Below are 24,320 nucleotides of genomic sequence, written 5' to 3' on the forward strand. Positions count from 1 at the left end.
AATTTAATTTTTATATACGTCACACATACATACATACATACATACATGGCTCACGCTGATATAACCTCTGCAGTTGCGAGCGTCGTTAAATAAACCATAATTTAATTTTTATATACGTCACACATACATACATACATACATACATACATACATACATACATACATACATACATACATACATACATACATACATACATACATACATACATACACACATATTCATACATAGGCCCTACATAAAGATGCAACTTAATAATTAAAAGTCGTTAAACAATTTTATGATTTATACTTTTGTAGTTCTTCACTTTCTTCATACCAGATTTCGCACATAATGAAAACATTGTATTTGCAGCACCCTTGGCCACATTCTTCTTTTTGCGTTTTTCAACAGACTTAGCTGTGAAAGAAATCTCTTGCAGTCACGTAAAGCCGTTATGAGATAATTAATCTTACTTTCTGTCCTCTGTGCAGTGTCTATGTGACGTCCGCCTTTGCCAACATTCTTGGAGCCATAAGCCAGTACCCACTGCCAGTGCTCACAGTCCCATTCAACATCGTTCAGCCTTTGTTATTCCTCGTCATCCTTAATGTCAACACGATTAACAGCAATGAAAGCGCTCTGGTTACTCCACACCACGTCACACTTCAGTCAGAACCTCTGGGTCTCTCTTCAATCATCAGCGTTGACATATTTAATCGGACATCACATGCAACGACAGATATATCATTACCAGCAGCTCTGGTCAGCGATCATGCCCGGAAGGATATGGAAGAAAACAACTTTGCTAGAATTGTAAATGAAGACGTCATCAGTTCTTCGACTGCAAAAGTACTGATGAATGCAAATGAAAATTTTGGCATTGAAAACTCTGGAGGTATAAAACCGAATTCCAATATGAAAAACAATTCCAACACTTCAGATAAAGCTGACATAGTTGGAACTGAAGCAGGAGTTGACGACGCACTCAGGGAAAATACTCAACTTAACGCAGAAGGTAAGAAAAATGTATGAATGTTACATAAAAGTCATTATTTCCTTTCAAATTGAACATATTTTACAAAAAACAACTATCTTCTCCTATTGCAGACGAAAAGGAAATAATTACGGACGATGAGAAGCTTGAAACAATAGACGAAAAACATGACCCAGTGAATACAGCCTCAACTTCAGTTGTGTCAACTGAAACTTCAAGGAATCTATCGTCAGACACATCTAACAAATTGACAGAGGGTAACAATTTATTGGATGATGACACAACGGAAGAATATGATGTAAGGGCCAAGAGAAGTGTTCCAGTTGACCACAATCATCAGAATGACACCCAAGTGGAGGAAGCTGTTGTAGATTGGGGTGGGGTGAGTTTTTTTAATATTAGGTTTAGAAACTAGAATAAGGGTATACAGAATACTTTATAAAGCAGGAAAAATAATGTGTATATCTAGGCAAATACTTTGTCACCTCACAAAGGAAACCTTCACGACAGCTAGCAGGTCAAAATTTCCTTTGAGTATTTATTCATAGGTATACTGTAATGAATTTGTAGTTAAAATGACAAATTCTGGCACATAAAAATAAGTTGTAAGTACGGTATAAAATTATAATAACCTTTATATTTATCGTTTATCAAGGGCAAGCCAAATGCACCACACTTACCCTACATTAAAGACAGAACAATAGCTTTTAAGTTACAATGTAACAAAATCGGTGTCTGTCATGAACGTAGTTTTACTAGCGCTTGAGAGGAATTCCACACTCCTTTTGACAGATATAAATTATATATTATAAAAGTCGAAGACAGAATTGTCTATAGCCTTTCCAATGAAAGTTAACTCGTGTACTATTTTTGAAGAGCAACTCGTCCTGATGATTTTGGAAAGTTCCTATAACAGTCAGATTATGAGTTACCATATGGGATCTAAATTCGATCCTGTGAAAATTATGTAAGATTTTTGGTGAAAAATGTGATTAAGAACTTGGCACGCAGCGTTAGGCCGAAGGATAGAGCAATGATCTTCAATCTTTAGCAGAGAAAAGGCAAATTAAGATCAGCCAGATGCATGTGGACCACGTAATAAAAATACAAATTCAACAAATTTAATATCTGGTAATGAGGGGGTTAGAGGCAAAGGGTGTGACATTTCTAAAAAAGATATTTAAGTGCATCCAGGGTAAACTAAAGCATTTAAAATTTCAGTGGTAAGGGATATATTTTTAACCACATCACACATTAACATTTAAAATTAAAACTTCACGGAATTTACGAAAGCTTAGTAACTTTTAATCACATTTTCTCGAAAACAACGTAAGTGCAATTATACCCCTTTGCTTCTGACCGCCTCAATTAATAGTAGAGTAGGTATTAAGCAATATGGTAACGTATTTCATTGTCAGTGTTCAACAATTCCTTCTCTCTTTTGTTTCAAACTGCGATAGAAAGGTCACTGAAGTTTGCTCTATACAGATGATGATGATGATGATGATGATGATAATAATAATAATAATAATAATAATAATAGTAGTAATAATAATAATAATAATAATAGTTTCTCGGATATCTGCACAATATCATGGTTATTCTTCATGCACTCTAAGATACACATTTTGCCGGAACGACACGATACGATCTTAGTATTCGAGTGGAGGGACTTGTGCCTCTTGTTCACGGTCATATTTTCGTTAAATTTATTGTACAGTAAATATGATGAAAGTTTTGATAAATATTTTATGAAATTCGGTCCTTGCTCACGGTCAAATTTTTCATCCAATTTCTCTCAAAAGCACTATTTCCATCTATGCAGTAAATTTAACACTACAGTCTGTTTTGTCATTTATGAATAATATTTTGTACTGTTTTCTCTACTTAAATCTGTGATTGTCATTCGTCTAGTAAAAGACTCACTTCTTTATTCCATCTAGAGTCTACCATGTTTAATATTTATGTTCGAACTTCACAATATGCACACCAGATAGCTCTGTTTCCATACACCCGCTTCGCTGTTTCATTGGTTTCATCCAATATTTGACGAAAATACGACCTGCTCTATTTGGGGAAAAAGTTGTGCTCAACGTATAACCAAACTCGGCTTTACTAAAATTTGACCGTGAGCAACATAAATTTGATACAATTCAATTGAATTAAATTTCTTGAACAGTAAATGTAACGAGAAATTTTACCGTGATCAACAGCCATTAGGAACCACGAAAAATCCAAATGTGAATAGTCGGTCGTTGGGATCGAATCTAGGACCTCTCGAGCACAAGGTGGGAATGATAACCACTACTCTATCGTGCTCGGTATGAATCTATATTTAACTTTACAAAAATAAGTTTTGAAATGTGGCAGATCACTTTCAGAAACAGTGTAATCATATAAAAAAGTCTGAGAGTATCATTAGTCTAAGTTTTATTGCTAGAATGAAAACAATGTATACTTTAGCACGGAAATAGCCTGCTAATCTTCCATTTGTTTCCTTGTGCAGGTCTTCGCAGGTGTCCTGCTGTCCATGTCACAGGTATTTGCTCTCAATTATGCACCGTCCGCCGCCCTAATGTACCTCGCGGTGCTCATTTATTCTCCCATCATGGCAGCGTTTGCTGTTCTTGGAGCTTTGCTAGGAACACTGACAGGTATTCTGAAGTGATGGACATGTTTCGAATTGATATTTACCAGTAGGGCAATTGAGTGAATACAGTGCGTACATGAAAATTCTTAACAATTTTAAAGTTCTCATAATCGTGACCATCTAATTCTTTTTCAGGAATCTGTCTCAGATTAATAGTAATATGAGTTACAAGAGCGGTATGTTGAAGTTTTCATGTTCCAGGAAAAGTTTGAAAAAACGAAACGTAGTTGAGCTTTTTTAATTTCCGAGAATTGAAAGAAAACATACCGCTCGTGTATCGTACATTATTTTGTGCGAAGGTCGTTTATTACATATCTGAAAGAGGAATTATTTCTAATTAGTTGCAATGAAATCTCCATCTTGGTTTCTGTTCAATGACGGCAAATTTGCAAAACAAAAATATCTATCTTCAACATTATTGCTTTAAAATGTTTTCTGTGTTTACTATACTCCAGCAGGCCGTGATATACGTCTGTCTTTTTTTCCCCCCAGTCTATGATGAGTCTGGAATCTTGTTGATTTTTTCACGGCTTCCTTAATGTTACTTCGTCACGAATGCAGTAACTTTAGTGGAGTTGTAGAGTTTACTTAATTTTTGCAAATATTTAAAAACAATAATTAACAGTGCAATTTAGGTGAAATTGCAGTGGTAAGTTTCCAATTTATAATTATTACTATATTGAACATCTCTAAAAATAATATGTTAAAAGCCTAAAGCAGTAAAATCAATATGTCACTTAAGCGGTAAGAAGAGGGAAATTGTTATGTGTGTTAGGTTGGGAATACTGAATGTGGAATTTTAGACTTTCCGCGGATTGGTTTTGTGCGGAAACCAAGCAAATACGCACGATCTCGCACAAAATATATTTTGTGCCTGTCTACCGACTTGTTCATGATTTTTATGACAGAATGTTTCATAATATGGGTGTTCATTGAAAGATGGATTTAAGCACACATATTAATAAAAAGTGCACATGAAAGTATGTCTGAAAGCGCTTTATTTAGTTATAAAATTATTTTTATATATACTGTATTAAAAAAAATTATTTTGATGAATGTTTTCAAAATGAGCTCCTTGCGATTAATAAAAGCTCAGCAAATCTTCATCGTGAACTTCCTCATCCGTTAAAAAATTTCAGTGTCTATAGATTTTGTTGGCAGCCTTCAACACCTTGTAGTGAAATTTCAACGTCCTTAACAGATATTCAATCAACAATGGATTTAAGATGACCACTTTTCGTGTGAGCCCGACAATGAATTCTCCGCGACTAATTTAATATTTTCTGAGTCTATTATTTCATAAGTTCCGAGAAATTGAGGAGCGTTTTTGCAAAAGTCGACAGATGCAGAAATCAAGATTTTACAGAAATTACACTAAGTGACAGGATCTATTGAGTTTTGAAAAAACCTGGAAGGTTTGATAGTCTCTACATACGGTATGAATCAAGTTTTGGTAAATCTGATTTCATAGATCGATACCGAAGGTAGAAAACATACGACATCCATATGTAATTCACTTTCGAAAATTTCTGCATCTATCGACTTTTGCAAAACGCTGCTCAATTAAAATGAAATACATAAACAAACATGGGACGAAAAATACCGGGTGGAACTTAATCTAACAACCCGCTGAAATGCATTCTTAAAAATTGCATTAATCTTCCAACCAGGAAAGTACATCGGTCCCATTAAATTATAGCCATTTTCACTGAATTGCTATTGGCGTCATGGTTCAACAATTGCGTGCAAATTTAATGTGAATACATCTATAATTTCGGAACAGTATACATCCCAGAAAATCGACCGTCATACTTTCAGGACAATTTTGTCGCAACTATAATTTCTAAACTATATAACATATTCCAATGAAGTGAAAGAGATCGATGCCGAAGGATGAATGTATCCAACGTGACCTTGAGTTGGAGTGGATGACGTCATCTAGCGATACGCGGGAGGGGGAAGTTGAGGTACGAATTGGAAGGTCGCGCGGCAGCCGAGGCAGTGTAACTCGAGAATGCGAGCAGTGGTGCCAAATGATTCGTAACGAACCAGACCACAATACATTGTACAAATTGAGCAACAATTAACAGGCGAAAAGTTAAATTGGAGAAATTACTATAGCAACCAACATGTGTAATATCAAAAGATGGCTACCTCTTACAAGTAAAATATTATACTTGACTACTGAAAGTGAGTTAATTTCTTCATTCTTATAACTTACATTCAAAATCCCATCTGGACAGACGTATGTACGGATAAAACTTGCGTCTGTGTCTCCAGTACCGCTTGCCCCGACTCCAACGAGGAATGAATGTTGTGGAAATTGAGAACATAATTTCTAATGGTTATGGTTTCATCTGTAAATAATACAGAAGACGCAAAATGATAACGTGACACATGAGCAGTAAATAATAACAAGATTTTTCTCGTGAAAAAAATGAGGCGTTACAGGATTTGTATAAAAATTAAAGAATAAGAAGCTCAATTTGAACACGTTATTTTGCTGGAAAAGCAAAACAAAAGTAATCTCGGTCATAAATTTGTTTTAACCCTTAAATTCACAATGTATCCTATAGGATACAGCAGCTTAATAGGTTATATGCTATAATTTTAGTAGTGCAATAGAAAAAAATTGGTAGGAAAATTAAATTTAACCAAAATTTCACAATACTCTGATATTGTACAACATATAAAATATGGACATTGCGATAGCTGTTTTCTTTACAGTCCGACACGGTTTAATAAACTAATGTGAAAAAAGAAGTTTTGCCAATTTAAAGGTTAATGTTACTTATTATCCGATGTTCTAAGTCCAAGTGAGTTCCCCATGTTTTGAAACTACTTGTATTAGGTAGATGAGCTATACACCCCATTATAGAGTGTGTGTAACATATAAATATAAATATTTTTCGTTAAGTGATGCATGTACGATTATGCATCATTAGAACTCTGAATCTTCTCAAGGTCCGCGATCTCTTGGCAGCACATGAATGTTGAGGCGGCGCTTGGATATATCGCTGGCGGTTGCGGGCCGTTTGTCACAGTGCACAGCGTTAACGATGTAAACACGGTCACCGCCATTGCTTCCTACATTGCTATAATAAGTATCCGAAATAGTTTTAAAAGAAATTAAAAGTTTTCATAGAGATGTTATATTCATGTTCTGCTGCCGGAGTCTGTGAATTTGAAAATTCATTGTAACAATTCTGTTAAAACACAACATTTTTCCCTGTCACACTAATAATATTTTATGACATAATGAAAGTATTTCCTTACATTTTTTATGGAACACTAACATTTAGCATCAAAATTCTGTAACGTCATTCTCCACGCGCCACATTGATCTTCAACTCTCCGCAAAGGTTGAGAGGCATTGTGCCAAAATGACGTGAAGTCCGACATGTGAGGTCATTAAAAAGTTATGAAAAATTCAAAGTTCTGTACTTTTATTAAAATTAGGATTACGGAAAAATATTAATATAATTTTGTTTATAAAATATTTAGTTTTATTTTCACAGAAACTTCTGTTTTAACTGTTCCACCATTGTTGCTATGGCAAATGAAATAAATAGACAACAAAATGAAGCTATTCTTACTTGAGTGAATCATTAATTTTTTGTTGGTTTGCTTTTTTTTTCGTTTGTTTTTTGTTTTTTTGCAAATTCATATCAGTAAAAAATTGCTATGTTACTATGATCGTAACATATTTTTTCAGCGCACTGATAAGATTCAGAACTCTAAACGGATTGAAATGTGGATCGTGCAATTTGCCGTCATTCTGGAAGCATATTAAAAATTTTAATAGACCAGTTACGTGGAAAATAAAAAAAACACTGTGGTAAACAAAAGTCCCTAGAAAACCATGTGAATGCTGAGGTGACTTTACAAAAAGTCTATAAACTTAGACAATATTCAGAATATGTAACATGCAGCGTGGACCGCAGACGAGCACCTCAACAGTAAAGCATATTATTCCCCGAAAATGGTTTATTAAGTGAATAAACGCTATGAATAAAAAACATTATTTTTCTATAAAGATTCTTATTAACAAAGTCAGAGGACTTTCAAATCTTTCGTGACTTTTGAATAACAATACAAGCCTATATTAGGAGCAATCAATAAGTTTCCGAACTTCCCTGAATGTAGGCAATACACAGGACATAGGAAACAGAGAAGTTATCTAGAACCAGGGCAATGCCTGGAACCTATACTAAATGCATCACTTGAAAGTCAGAGAAGAAGAGTAGCCATAAGGCGTATATGGAGAGATTCGAGGAAAAAATTTCAATAGTTGCTTGACATTTTATACAAAATCACGTGTAGAAGCTCAGTTCTTAAAGAAAATCTGACGCTGTTTGATAGACTGTCTCAACATACATGGGGACAATGATCTTCAGTGACATGCGCATGTATGATTGCATTACATATATTGATTGCACCTTGCACTTTACAAAACTGTTGGCACTGCATACATTGTGCATAAACAGTGCATGGTCTCCCTCCCTTCTTCAGAAAGATATACTTCAATGATATGTATCCTATATTATGAGAGAAACGCAATCTAACAAGTTTCCACCATTCTTTTCATTCTAAAGTTACTTCTACTTTAAATATTTTCATTTGTTATTTGTTTTAATGATGATCAAGACAAATGAATTTTGTTAATTTCTGCTAATAGTATCTTCCATTCTATATCATTATGTTTGGACATTTTTGTACGCAGCCTATGCATTAAGATAATAGTGTCGTTCGTTCTATATCCAACATTATTTCTTTTCAATTTACGAAGGTTGGGGCATAAGTCGTGGCGAATATTTTCTCTTTAAACGTTAACAATGATATCGAAAAGTCGTATCTGCCCTTTTAAGTAGCATGATATTGTGTGGTTTGTGAATGCTTGATCCCTACCCTACTCTAGCCTGCTTGTACTCGTACCCTGCTCTTTCATTAGTATATTTCAAAATTTCGAAACACACGAGTATTCTCTCACAAAGAAACAGTTGCCATGATTTACACTCCAGTCCTCGTAGGTAAATATCCACCATTAAATCCTTAATTTCTATGGACACACGGCGTAATCGAATCTTTCACTTATATACATATAAATAAGAAATAATAAAATGTAAAAGATTGCTATGTACGTCATTGAGAAGCATTCAAACAAGGGAGGTAGAGCTCCCACACATTCTGAATCTTAAAAATACAAGTTGATGAGGCCGGCATCCCTCTCCAGCTATACTTCAATCTCGGGGAAGATACAGTATTCAATTTTATAATAGTCCGAGTGGGCCGCTGAGTTTTCTAGAAGTTACAGAGAGATAAAAATTCTGCCTCCGCTCAGAATTGAACTCAGACTCCTACACTTATACAGGGTGGAAGTGAAATAGTCTTGCAGATTTTCAGAGCGAATAGCTCATGTTGTATGTAAAAAAAACTATATCGTATCATATTGGAGGAAAGTTTATAGTTAAAAAAAATTCTCAAATGCTTGACAATCTCTTATTCGGTAACTATTGCGAGGAGGATAGTGATGTTTGTCCATATCGTTAGGAGTATTAATAAAGAATAATTTATCCCTCTGGCGTATTTCAATAGCGTGGACGAATTTCGTGTAACTTTAATTTTAAAACCGTCTAACTTCAAGCCACTACACGAAGCGAGTTGGTTGCAACACAGCTCCAGAGAACAGCTCGTCTAGCGAGACACACCGAGTTCGTTGGTCTCTTACATGTGTATGACGAGAAGAGTGTGTTAGCGGCGATGTTTCCGGACTGCTGGAACTTCAAACTTAATTTCCTAACTAACCGTGCACTTAATCACAAAACGTAATATAGCTTTTCTATTCATTTACGTGTACCCTATCGTACCTTTCAACCCGCAAAGTTATTTCACTATCAGGGATAACACAAGCAAGATACATGTTATTAGAAGTAGTTAGAAGATAATATTTCTTGTAATATAAGTGTTTTTTCTTCTTCCCACAGGATTAATCTTGACGGATATTGACACTTACGACTCGGTCGGTGGAATTTACGACGGAACTCCGGGATTCAACGCAGTCCTTAGCACGATGTGTTTGGGTGGTCTCTTCTTCATTGTGAATTGGTCGGCTACACTTGCTGCTGCCTTCTGCTCTATTTTCTCCACTATTATATTTAATGTGATGGTTCCACCATTTGCAAGGGTTTGTTGTTTCACAGTCCTCTATTAATTGCATTATACAGTTTCTGTATGTGAATCGGACGCCCCATGGGGATGTGTGCTGCGTTCTGTCTCATTATAACACAGCGAAGAGAACGAGACAGATTGTCATTGGAAAATCTCATCCATTATTAGAACGAAAGAATACGCGTATAGTCAACAGGAAATGTGGATTCGATATACACCGGATAAAGCTATTTTTTTTCTCTCCCAGCTATAGTGTGCGTCACAATTCCAGAGCGGAGCATGCAATCTGGATGTGAACTTTTGTAGGTTAGATTCTAAACTGCAATGAAATTATATGATGTCTAATATATTGCAAATTAATATTTGCTCAAATGAACATCATATCTGCAGTGCTTGGGAAAAGTGACATAAGTCAGTTTCCACAAACCTTTTTTGATAATTTATTGACAACTTACACTGGTTTATGTCGATTTGATTTTTTTCTGTATGAATTATTTTAATGGGAGGAATACTTATGTATTTTTTTTCCAAGCGAGCAGATGTTCCGTAAGTTGTCAATAAATTATCAAAAAAGGTTTGTGGACACTGACGTATGTCACTTTTCCCGAGCACTACGGATATAATAATAATAATAATAATAATAATAATAATAATAATAATAATAATAATAATAATAATAATAGCTTAAAGCTGGACGTTTCAGCACGTTCTATCACCAAACATTACAAAATTACAACTACCTGGAGTTCCTATTGGTGAGGATGTGTTGAGACTATGTATTAAAACAAAACACAAAGGTCATATTTATAATCAATACAACATTAACCTGGATGCTACGAAAGAAATATATGGGAATCAAATTCATAACAAAAATTTAAGGTTTGCGGAGAGGGCACTAATGAATTTATAAACTCAATTATTTATGTACGGGAAATACCATTATAACCCCAACGCTTTATAGCCTACTTTAGTAATAATTGGTTATCGTATTACTATCAACTTTACTTATCAGATATTGGAATACGTGTAGACGAGCTTGGTGGGATATAGAACGCTGATACACAACCGCACAACAAAGATTTCAAGCCTGAGAGTTCGATTTCAGTCTGTCAGGGACAATAGCTGCTCCTCCTCAGCTTCTAATCCGGGATAAAGCTCCTAACTTCACCCTCAAAGTGGAGACTAACCTTGTCTACCTGTCATGTCAGTTTAGCAACATCTGTTGAATCTGTTGATAATGTATTTGGTGGTTAGAGCTACAGTGAAAAGTTACAGCTGAAATCAAGTTAGAGATTAAATGCCTAATTTGCAATATATAGAGAACAATATGAAAAATATATAATAGTAATAATAATAATAGCAATAATAATGTTTTGTAATAATAATAATAATAACAATAATAATAATAATAATAATAATAATAATAATAATAATGAACGTATTACTTAGTTTACTTATTCCTTTCCTCTGGTACCTTTCGGCGTCGAGGAATGACATTATTATTATTATTATTATTATTATTATTATTACTATTATTATTATTATTATTATTATTATTATTATTATTATTATTAAGACTAAAAGAGCTTGAAGTAATCGGACTTCTGGTTGGAGCAAGAGGTACCGCTACTCTCTTCATGAAAGATGTGTTTAAGAGGCTTGGAATACCTACATCTATTATTCCGATTGTAATCTTAGCTGCATTGAAAGGATCAATTGCTCTCCTGAAGAATCACCTATATTCGAAATCAAACTAAGTTCAGTCGCATTCTTTACTTTTTTTGTAACACTTACCTCTCTAAAAATAGGTATATTTTCACTAATCTCAAAAACAATTATTTGCAACTATGTACTTGTAGGAGTTTCATTGTTAAAACAAAATCAATGGTTCAATGAACTTGTAAAAATTTCTATGGTTAAGTACTCTTCATCCTTGTGGCAGCTCACGAATGGTGAGAAGATTTATAAATTTATAGAAACTAAGTAATAAAATAAGAGAAATTTTTTTTTAATGTTATACAGTATAGCATCTAACGCAAAGTTACAGGTATATCGTTATGTTCGTATAGATTTCTGCCCGATAACTCCCAAAATAGTTAAGACAAAATTGTAATTATTTCAAATGCCACAATTTATATTCCAAAAGCCAAGATATGGATGCGTTTTTATCCACGATCTCTAAAGGTATATACCATCTCTCGTGTTCCTATGAAAGGTATGATAGGTCACAATCTTGTCAGAAAATTTAAATCTCTTTCTCGTCTCCAGTTGCATTAAAACTACCAACCTATACATGAATAAATTTGATCCATTTACTTTATAAATTTAGTACTTACTGTACATAATTCTAATATACTTATAGTATTACTTTTTAGTATTATTAATACTATTGTCGTACGTAACTCTAATACTCACTCATTATGAATTGATAGCTGTTGATTAAGATATTAATATTAATAACAAATAAAATAATAATAATAATAATAATAATAATAGTAATAATAATAATAGTAATAATGAGTATTATTACTATTATTTCATATAGAGTGTTAATTGGAAGGTCGGAGGGAATAAGACCTTTGGGAAGGCCGAGACGTAGATGGGAGGATACTATTAAAATGGATTTGAGGGAGGTGGGATATGATATAGACTGGATTAATTTTGCACAGGATAGGGACCGATGGCGGGCTTATGTGAGAGCGGCAATGAACCTGCGGGTTCCTTAAAACCCATTTGTAAGTAAGTACTATCATTTCATACGACTCTAAACTTGAAAACTTATAACAAGAGAGAAATGTTCTCAAATAGCTTAAAATACAATTACAAAAATTCATAGGTAATTTGGCGGCCTGGTAGCTCAGTTGGTAGAGCAACTGGCGACGAACTGGAAGGTCCTGGGTTCAACTCCAAGTGGTGACGAGAGTTTATAGTTCCCAAAACTTACAGAACAGCCCCGAGGTTCACTCAGCCTCCTACAGAATTGAGTACCGCATCTTTCTTGAGGGCAAAAGACCTCATTCTAGTGCCGAGGGCAAGAAAACCTGTAGTTCTACTTCCATGTCCTCTAAGCGCCTTCATGGCATTGTAGGGAGTGCGTTATTACTTTGGGCAGTTTCCGTTTTCAGTAACTTCCCAGGAAGACAAAAATTCCACACTGTTCCTTCACCACAGAAACTTGAATGTTACTTCTCAAAGTTCTCGTAATCCCCTAGGCTGGTCTCAGACCGTGGTTTACATTAAAATCGTTACATTCTCCTAAGGACGTACGAGGACATTTCCGCTTTATATGATACAGTAAACAATTATTTATCTCTTTTACAGCCTTTATATTTAAACCAGTTTTCCCGCCCTATATTTTACAAGGAAATCTTGTTTCCCAAATTGTAAACGTCAATAAAACCAATGTTCTAGAATATATGTATTGTATTGATTTTACAGTAGTTCAAGCAGAATTAATACGTGTAATTCTCTACTTCCGTCGTAACTACAATGCACCATTCAGATATAACCGGAACAGGGGATTTTGTGGTAGAATAATAGCTCGCTATTCTGGAAGGAGAGGCTCTGACACCGAAAAGCCGACATTGTGAAGTCTTCTTTATAATATCGAAACGCTCCATTTATACAACCAATCACGAGACACGGTGTACCATTTTATTAGTTTCCCTCCAATTCTTTCATTCATTCATTCATGATGTACTCATCCTGCCTTTTGTAGTAAACCGTGTATCAAAAAGGACTTTACAACTTTATAAGCTTATACAAATTTATTCACACATCTTACAGAAATGGTTAAGATGTCCTTTTAAAACAAAACACAAAGTTTCTACCAAGCAGTTATTTTGGTTCGATGTGACTTCCGTTTGTGATATGGCAGACATCCAACCTAGAGTCAATCTCTTGTCTCACACGAGCCAGTAGTCATTTCTGCAACTGCGGTAGTAATTCGAGTTCTCAGCTCAGCAAGATCGGCAGATACAGGAGAAACGTACACAAGATATTTGACGAACCCCCACAGGAAAAAAACGAGGGGGTCAGATCTGGTGAGCGAGGTGGCCATGCAGTTAGCCCTGCACGACCAATCCAACGACCTAGGAAACGACAATGAAGTAGCCAACGAACCTCGTGATATAGTGCCCCATCTTGCTGGAAGTGAATATGTCCATCTTAAAACCAAAACACACACAGAACACGTTCCGCACCAGTGAAAATAGCCATTTTGTACTGCAACTGATGTAGCACTGTTGGTGTTTGAATTTGGTACTACGCCACTACGTGAGTCAAAATTTGATGTGTTTTTATTTAAAATGACACGTTAACCATATCTGTAAGATATGTGGATACATTTATATAAGGTTATAAAGTTGTAAAGTCCTTTTTGGTACACGGTGTATTTAATCCTTAAATCCAACCTTCGGAAACCTAAAAATAACATTAAAAATAAAGACGTTTGATGCAATCGAAGGGATTCTTAAATCTCTTATTACATTTTTAGAAACATTGTAATTAATTTCATGTCACTAAATTATTGCATTTATTTTTTTAAGGAATTCATCTTTGTTTTCGATGTAGAGTAGGTCTATACGTTATAAACAATTAATAACATGTAATATGCAAATAAATAATGATAACATGCATTTATTTCTCTTTTAATTTTAGTGTTCACAATATGTTCTTCAAAAGTATAAATTAATTAATCTCATTAAGAACTAATAAAACTTTCGCGAGAAATCAGAATACCGTTGTGCGTAACATTTTGTAAAAGAAATAATTCATACACAGAACATTGATGCAAGTTCTGGCTCTGTGAATGTATCGCCTGTTTCGTTGCGTTTTCCAGGGTGGTCTCGTTCCCTTGAGCCTGCCGTTCAACCTCAGCGCTCTCTTATTCTTATGCGCGACATCGTCTGGATTCCTTGTACGCCCTAAATCCATCAGCTTTCCTGAGAAACATCGTCAGGAATACCAACAATGTTGCCGCTCTCGAGGCACGCAGGTAAGTCAACACCGAGTGTGAAGCTGACACAGCAATTACAAGTTTTTGTCCCTCTTTCAAATTTCAAGGGCATAAGCTGCAATTTCGCCTGTAATCTAGCTGCTGACAAGAATCAAATTCACACGCACGTGTAATGACATTAAGGGATTTTATTTTACCGCAATATATCTAGCATATTCGAGTTATTTCACTCTATTTCGCTCTATTTTTATAATTGCATTATATTCTCCTCTAATTTATCCTGTTCTATTTGATCGTCCTAATATCTCCTCTGGGTTCTTTAAAAGCCTTTTGTAAGTAAGTAATCCCTCCTATTCTATCTAATTTCTTCTTACATACCTTTATTCTCTTTCATTCCTTATATTCTTTTCTATTTCAGTCGATTATATTCTGTTCCTTTTACTCTGTCCTGTTCTCTTACATTATGTCATATTATCTTGCACTTCGTTCTATTCTCTTGCAGTTTTTCTATCCTCTTCTGTTCCCATCAATTCTGTTATCTTCCTCCTACTGCAGCCTATTCTATTCCATTTTGTTCTTTTTTCTATCCCTTACTATTTTATATTCTACTCCGTTAGTCTCTATTTCGTACTATTAACTTCTCTTCCATCCCATCTCATTACCTTATATTCCGTCCTGTTCTGTGATATGCAATCCTATTTTCTAATATTCAGTAATATCATCTAACATTTCATCTAATTTCCTAATATTTTGTCTTATTCTCTTATATTCCATCTCATTATCTTATTTTTCGTCTAATTCTCTAATATTTCGTCTCATTTTCTTATATTTAGCCATATTCTTTCATATTTCGTCCCATTGTGTTATATTTCGCCCTGTTTTTTTTATTTAGCTATATTTCCTTATATTCCATCTCATTACTTCCTATTCTCTTAATATTCCATCTCATTCTCTTATATTTCATCTCATTCTCTTACATTCCATCTAATTCTCTTATATTCCGTCCTATTCTCTTCCATTCCGTCCTATTCTCTTATGTTTAGTCTCATTCTCTCACATTTCGTCCTATTGTCTTATATTCCGTCTCATTTCCTTACATTCCATCTAATTCTCTTATATTACACTTCTTTCACTTACATTCCGTCTCATTTCCTTATATTGCGTTCTACTTTCTTATATTCTGTCTTATTCTCTTATATCCCGTCTCATTCTCTTAGATTCCGTCTCATTCTATTACATTATGTCTTATTCTCCAATATTCCATGTCATTCCCTTATATTTCGTTCTATTTTCTTATATTCCGTTCTATTCGCTTATATTCTGTCTCAGTCTCTTCAATTTTGTCTCATTTTCTTATATTTATTTACTTAGTTCAAGATGTGAACATATAGGCTTACATATACCCAATAACAACGCTTACATTATAATATCAATTAATTATTAATATAAAAAGTTCACAAATATATATTTGTAAGTTGTTACACATTTATAAATATATAAATATAACAATATAATATATTAAATAAATTTATAATACATTTTCTCTTGTATAGTCTCATTACTTCCTACTCTTTTAATATTCAATGTCATTATCTTATATTCCGCCCTATTTTCTTATATTCCCTTTCTCTTAATGTTGCATCTCATTGTCTTATATTCTGGAGACAAAGACTAACCTAATTATATAAATATAAAAACGTAAAGGAACAGAAGCTGGAATATCAAAGCCAAAATATATTTATATAAATCTTAATACCAAAGTTAATTCTAATACAACAATAATCTTAATACATACTATATAATACAATGAAATATAAGCTATTCATTTTCAAAATTGTATAATCACAGGACTTCTCTGTCTGTTTTCCTCATACTTCGTTTCATTATCTTTTCCTTCCTATTCTCTTATATTCAGTCTCATTCTCCATTTCTGACTGAAAAGGAATGCGTTGTGCGGCGGATGGCGAAGCTAATTTAGCCGGGCAGCACAAAAAGTCTACTTGGGCTGGCTTGCTTAGGAATGCTCCTTGTCTTGCCCGGTAATAAAATCACCAAAACTTCAATCTGCATACCACAATGTTAAACAATTCACTCACCATTGTAGTTGCCATAAGTAGTTAACATTGTGCAGGTTAAAATACAGTCAAATGGAACATATTTAACACTAATCATATCCCTTGAACTTTACCTCAAATTTGGACACTTTGCTTGATAGATAACAATGCAGGATGAAGTCGGACAAAAGTTTCAGGTTCAATATCCACTCACTGAGATTTTAATTTGGATTATGGCATAGAGAAATTACGCAGTAAATCTTTGGTTAACAAAAATTCTCGAACTTAATATTTGGTATTATTTTAAAGAAAATTAAAGAGTTGTATAATGTGTGTGCATATACATATCTTTGCCACACACTTCTCTGTTACAAATTAGCACAAAAATTACATCGAAACTCAATCATTTCCTGTTTACCCATATTTCCTTTGCAGTTTTGCGTCCTTCCCTCCATTGTAATTTACTACTGATACTTGTAACTCTAGAACAATTAAGTGGTTAACAAAAACCGAAAAATGAAGGGATTAAAATTTATATAGAGCACTCATGTCTTCATTGCAGTTTACATAGTAGGTGCTACAGAAGCAGAAAAAAATTATGGTTAAAAAGATACGTTTAAATTTTTACACATTATATTACTGATTTAACAAGCTTGTCTATTTCAATGGATCACTAGAATTAGTAAAATTTAATAATTTTTTTGCATTAGTTAAATGCTACTATTTATTACAGTCTATTTAAGTACTGATATATTTTTAACAGGATAATACTCCTCCGACATCAGACATTAATGATAAGGATTCGGAAATGGAGAAAAAGCCATCGCTAGCCGAAGTAGTTTAGAAGACACGAAAACTATAATAACGCAATATCTGTTCATGCCTGATTATCATCAGAATCATCAAACGTTACTGTTGTCATGGATGTGATCTCCAAGAAAATCATTTTAAACGTAAGTAGTAAAAAAATATTAATAAACATTATGAAATTTCATTTCAAATGCTACAATATCATTTATAGATTAATTAAATTTAATAGTTTTATTTTTAGTTGCGTCAGAAAATTAATAAAAAAATTATAAATATTAAAATTGTAACTCTATCTGTTAGCACAACCATAAAGCATCTAATAGATGCTATAGAGTTACCAACAACGAAAAAAAAAAAAAAAAATTAAAATTAATTTTTTTATACCGGTATCGAATAGTTACAGTCACCCTTATTTGAGGGCGGATGACTTGTTATTCTAATAAATAGTTATAAGCCTATATATGTGATTATAATGCTAAATTAGTTTCAATATACTCAATATAATAAGTCCTTAGATTTTGCATATTTAAATTATTTGTCTTTAATAATTACTAGTAATGATCAGTAGTTTTTTATTACGACAATGTAAATAATGGTTAAAGTTTAACTTACATAGATGTTGCATGGCATTACTGTTTGACAGTTGCAGTGCTCTCTGTCACTTTACATGAAATTCAGCATAGTTTTGACTACCATTGAATATATTTGCTTAAGACCTACATATTATTTCCTTGATGTCTTTCAAACTTCAGTGGTATGATTCTTGCTAGTAAAGTAAGCAATTTATATAATTCAAACTTAAAAATGGAATTTGTGACCCAAAGAAAATTTTTTTTCGAAAAACATTAATTCAATTTTGAAGTGACCTAACTCCATTAGAAATTGACCTAGGGTAAAACTTCTTTCGCCAATACTGTTCCCTTACATAAGAAGAATGTTACAAATTAAAATTATTGATTTATCTTTAACCATTCAAAAAATATGCCACATTATATAAGCACTTTAGAAAAAATATATATATATATATTTTTGTATATTTTTTGGGATAAAGTAACATGTTTAAGCTTTAATTTGATACCTCAATGAAGTATTTTGGCCGATTGGAAGTCTACTTTTTGTCCATCGGAAAGATATTAAATGTAATTTACAATTCATGTTGATTTTCAGATAAGCCAATGTACTTGTATCAAGTTTTAAAAATATCAATCCTTATGACTTACCATACAGTAAATATAAAAAACAAGTTATATTTTATAACATTTGTTCTAAATTTATTAATAGATGCAAACGTTTTCGCCCTCCTGGAGCATCATCAGTCAGTACATAACAATATCAAATGTAAAATCTTAACATTATTGTGCATAAGAAAATGTGATGTTGAGGGCGAAAAATGCATCTATAAATAAATTCGGAACAAATGTTATAAAATATAACTTGTTTTTATATTTATTCTATGGTAAGTCATAAAGATTGATATTTTGAAAACTTGATACAAGTCATCATCATCATCGTCCTTGCAGGTATTAGGCCTAGTGGCCTGTTAAGGTCTCCGTCCATCTTTTCAGGGGGCGTCCCACAGATCGTCTTCCATGTGGTATATAGCGGAGAATTTGTCTTGGGAGTCTGGAACGGTCCATTCTATTGACATGGTTAAGCCATTTTTGTCTATAGTGGTTGAGATGTTCATAAATACAGTAGGTAATTTTCAATTCTTCCTGATACAAGTATATATAATAAATGTCGGATATTGTGAAATAGGGGAAAACAGGTATACTGAAGATGGTGTAAGGTACATAAAGTATAGTGCGCTTACATTATAAATGCCCAAATAATTATGACATTATTAACAATAATGGGTAAATAATGGGTACAAGTTATATATTTTTGAAAACTATAATAAATGAGCTTCCAGATGAGGCAAACACATTATTTTAAAAAATTCTGAAGAAATCTGACATTTCTACAGTCGATGTATACTTTAATAGTTTCAAAAATTTAAATCCCATGAAAACAAAAAAAGAAAAAAACTTTACATAGAAAAAATAATATTCAAAATGTAAGTGTAAAATCTTTGCTTTTGAGTTTTCATGCCACGTGAAGTTTACATTTGAAGTAATATTATTTTTGAACAATACAAGTTGGGCATCGATATCTGTTTTGAATAAAACGCATTTACATCTAACTGTCAAATTATTAATTAAAATGTTAAGACATTGTATTGACTACTCAATTTCTCTTGAGAAATGAGCAAACATATTCGTGACCAAAATATACTTAGGAAATCACATTATTTGTCAAAATGTAGGGCAACTAATGTGATTTCTATTCTGCCTCAATTATTTACAATCTATTAGAGGAAAGGAATCTCGTCGTGAAATACATTGCATAGTTCAGGTGCGTCACAGGAAGATGTCTATTAGCGTTTGACGTTGGAAAGTGTACGCCAGGAAATCGCCCACACAGTAAATAACGTATACATACCACATGTGGTTATTCAGTTAGAACACTATTATTTTGCGCTACTAGGAAATTTACTTTCAAAATTATAATATAACATGTCACTTGTACTATTTATGTATTTATTTACATTTTCATGTATCAAAATTAATTTAACTAATGGCATATTACATTGTTTAATAATGTATTGCATTGTCTACAATTTATTCAATTTCTGTATCACATATTTAACTTCGGAATATGTATGATAAGAACTTTCTTGTGTTAAATTTCCAGCATACTAGCAGAAATATTCTTACACCACATAGAACAGACATACATACTAAACAAAGACCACAACAAACACGCAGACAACATCGTATATTGGCACAGATACGTAGATGACATACTAATACTATACAAAGGAAACAAAAAAGACAGATCCAAAACCTACATCAACACATAAACAAAATGCACCCAAAGCTACACTACACATTAGAAAATGAAAACAACAAATCCATAAACTATGTAGACATCACAATAACAAAAGTAGACAGCAAACACACATTCAAAGTATACAGAAAACCCACAACAACAACAACAACACACATACACAACACATCCAACCACCTCACACAACACAAACAAGCTGCATTCCGAACAATGGTACACAGACTACTCAACATACCAAAGAACCAACAGGATTACGACGAAGAACTAAACACAATCAAATAAATAGCACAAGAAAATGGATACAACCCCAACATAATAGACAACATAATACGTAAGACAAAACAAAGCCACAAAAACAGAAGAATACAACACAAACACAAGAACACAAAAAATACATCACACTAACATACGAAAGCAAAAACACACACAAAATTGCAACCTCATTCAAGAAATTAAATTACAACATCGCATACAGAACAAATAACACTCTACAAAAACATCTCAACACACAAACAACACAAACAAACAAATACAACCACACAGGCGTATACAAACTCAAATGTAACACCTGCGATAACTTCTACATAGGACAGACAGGCAGATCATTTCAAACACGTTATAAAGAACACATCACAGCCATAACAAAATTAAAAAACACCTCCACATATGCAGAACACATCACAAATGCCAACCACACCTAGAGAGACAACAACACAGACATAGAAATACTGCACATCCAACCAAAAAACCAAAAAGCCATAAACTCAACACACTAGAACAATATGAAATATACAGACACACGAAAACACACCTCAACACACAACTCAATTCAAAACACATATACTCTTTGACTTTACAATACGAACGCACCCTAACAGGAAACAAGAGGCGCCAAGACCAACAACGACCAGTTCTGAAGATGATCCAAAATAGGTCGAAACATGTTAACAAGGTACGTTAAAATTTAACAAAAGAAAGTTCTTATCATACATATTCCGAAGTGATACAGTGTTAAAAATTGTGTAATCAAGATGTATAACATATTTAACTGTTATTCGCTTATTTTTCTAAATTATTCACTCATTCAACAGTTCATTTAATGAGTTCTCAGTTGTTCATTCATATCTTCAAATTGTCTATCCACCTATTCAGTTTTTGTCCTTCTACTCAGTTTTTTGTAGTTCACCTCCTCAGTTTTTCATCCATCTTCTCAGTTTTTCGTCCAGCTGCTCAGTTGGCCATACATTTAACTCAGATTGTCATGCACCTAGCCAGATGTTCATCCAACTAAACAGTTGTTCAATTGTTCATTCACATATTTAGTTGGTCATTTAATTACTTTTTACTTCAATTTTATTTCCTTCAGAAAGAGAATTATTCAATTGTTTCATTGGCTTGTTCCATGATTCAGTTAATCGATACTTTCTGTGTTGTCGGTTCTGCATTCATAGATTCAATTATTCATTTGTAGGATTAATTATTCATTCAAAGAGTCAATTATTTATCCATCAAGTCAATAAATTATCCATCGAATAAATTATTTATCCATCGATTCAATTATTCATCTATTAAATTATTAATTCTAAATAGGTTATTATTTACAGAGGTAAATCATTCATTCATCGAGTTAATTATTATTCCAATTAAGTATTCACATGGTCATTTATTAATCCAAACGAATAAGTATTAATTCTCTCATCCCATTATATATTCAGTGTATTATTAATTCAAAGTGTTGATTACATCTATATGTATAATTTGAACTGGTAATGGAAATTACGGTAAAACGGCTGAACGGATTTTAATAAATGACCCCTCATTTTGAAGCTTGGAACTCAAAGTTCTTCAGAAAAATAGTAGTTTTCAGTGAAATGTCAATTTTTCAACATAAGTTTCCTATTTTCCAAAATCCATCTGTCGTCAGTTTTGAGAACTAGCTAATTGCATTTCGGGATAAAACAAAACACACACTACAGTAAACAATATTACACGAAGGCCATGATCTGCAAGAATGCTGACATATTTAGAGCTCAAATTAAATTGGTTATTAAAAACTTAACTTACTAAAAACAATTTACAGGTTCGATTGTATGGTGTGTAATTTTTTGAGTACAGTTGTGTATTGGATATTAAAAACTACAAAACTTGAGGTGGTTTGATGACATTATAACCATTAGAAATGAAATATTATTATAGTTAATGTCGTGATGTGACTATTTTTCATTAATTATACCTATTAATGCTATATTGATGATATGAAAGTGAAACGTTTTGGGGTTGTATAAGTAGATGTAGAAAATAACTTAAATTAGATTTTGATTTCTATATTTTACTTTGTGGCGGCTATATAGTATATATAGTATATGTTACTGAAAGCTAGAAAACTTACGTAAGATAATATTATTAAAAATCAAATATTTTTATAGTTATTAATCAAGTGGGGTTGGGTCTTTTTCATATATTTAATGGCGGTGTCGTGTAGATATTTATATGTGTGGTTCTCTTCAGTATTGGCTCGAGAGAGAGTATCTTTCATTATTATGGAAGAAATAACTTTCAGAATGTCTGGTATTCTTCATTGAAAATAAATCTGAAAAATGTTTATTTGAACGTCTAATGAACTTAGTTTGCAGCATTTGCTGCACAAGCCACTAGTATTAATTTATTCACGTACTAGCCTCTTAAATTGCTCAGTCACTGACTTACCCATATAGTATTTACGAAACTGTAAGCGTTTATTAACGTCAATAAAATGATTTAAAAATCAACGTGGGGAAAGAGATGCTGAAAACGATAGAAAATTGTAATCAGAGCAACCGGTGTCAGGTTCGAAAATTAGGCCTCCCTAATATGAAACCAGTGTACTAGTCTGTAACCAGCCCATTCGACTCGTGGCATACTGCAAATCTTTTCCATGAAAGGCAAGGCAATTCCTATATAGTATTCCACCTTCAAGAGAGTTTGTTCTTATCTATTTTTGTATGTGGTCCGAGACCACACCCAGTATTGTATTGCATCACATACACATGTTCTCTGCTTTTTTCTCTTTCAGAAAGCCAGCTCGACTTACATCACATAGACAGTCTGGTACCTCGTAGGAGATCAAAGAGTACATTCTTCTGCTGCTAACCAACGCCCAGTGTTCCATGAAGCAAATATCCACGAGCTGTTATTCAATAATTAACGCTGTCATTAACATTACATTAAGATGTAAATCATATTGTAATAAAGCAAGAATTTTTCAGTAACCAATGTTTCTTATAAAACTGTAACATTCATTTGCTGAGTCCTTTGTTTCTGTCATGGCAATGAATAGAATTATCAACAGTAATCCACTAGAGATTTTGATTTATCTAGAGAAAATAAAACCTCGTGTGGGATTTAATTGATTATTACACTATTAGAAGAAAGTACATAAAGATTAGAAGACATAAAGTAATCTAATACAATAAAATATTAATTGACTTATCAAAGTTCTATTTCACTAATGTTAGCTTCACCGAAACATTTGAACGCCATTTTCAGTTGACTATGCAGTAAAAAATGACGCTTTATAGTACCGTAAAGAATTTTCAGTTTGAAATGTTGGCACATAAAGAAACAAATGTTAGGGACATGATAAAAACAGGAGAAAGTATATAGAGATTAGAATAAATAAAGTACTCTAATACAATAAAATAGATATTAATTGACTTACTAAAATTCTATTTCACTAATGTTAGCTTCACGAAAACGTTTAAATGGAGGCACCATTTTCAGTTGCCTATCTATGCGGGAAACAAATGACGATCGCAAAGCATGTTTTATAGTACCGTATA

General features: G+C 33.2%; 1 protein-coding gene across 2 annotated transcripts in view; it reads left to right on the forward strand.

The window, feature by feature from the left end:
• LOC138694722 (uncharacterized) overlaps window positions 1-23,750 on the forward strand; it is a 103,715-nt gene extending 79,965 nt beyond the window's left edge. Inside the window, exons 5-12 of one of the 2 annotated variants that reach the window (XM_069818716.1) lie at window positions 472-995; window positions 1,088-1,356; window positions 3,481-3,628; window positions 9,609-9,808; window positions 14,633-14,788; window positions 17,567-17,756; window positions 19,179-19,307; window positions 23,555-23,750. In XM_069818716.1, the coding sequence (XP_069674817.1) occupies window positions 472-995; window positions 1,088-1,356; window positions 3,481-3,628; window positions 9,609-9,808; window positions 14,633-14,788; window positions 17,567-17,647 (1,378 nt within the window). In that variant the 3' untranslated portion in view covers window positions 17,648-17,756; window positions 19,179-19,307; window positions 23,555-23,750. The remainder of the gene's footprint in view (window positions 1-471; window positions 996-1,087; window positions 1,357-3,480; window positions 3,629-9,608; window positions 9,809-14,632; window positions 14,789-17,566; window positions 17,757-19,178; window positions 19,308-23,554) is intronic. The other variant, XM_069818715.1, reaches the window with a different exon arrangement.
• The last annotated feature ends 570 nt before the right edge of the window (window positions 23,751-24,320 follow it).

The sequence above is a fragment of the Periplaneta americana genome, chromosome 2, assembly GCF_040183065.1.
Source record: "Periplaneta americana isolate PAMFEO1 chromosome 2, P.americana_PAMFEO1_priV1, whole genome shotgun sequence".
Lineage (NCBI taxonomy): Eukaryota > Metazoa > Arthropoda > Insecta > Blattodea > Blattidae > Periplaneta > Periplaneta americana.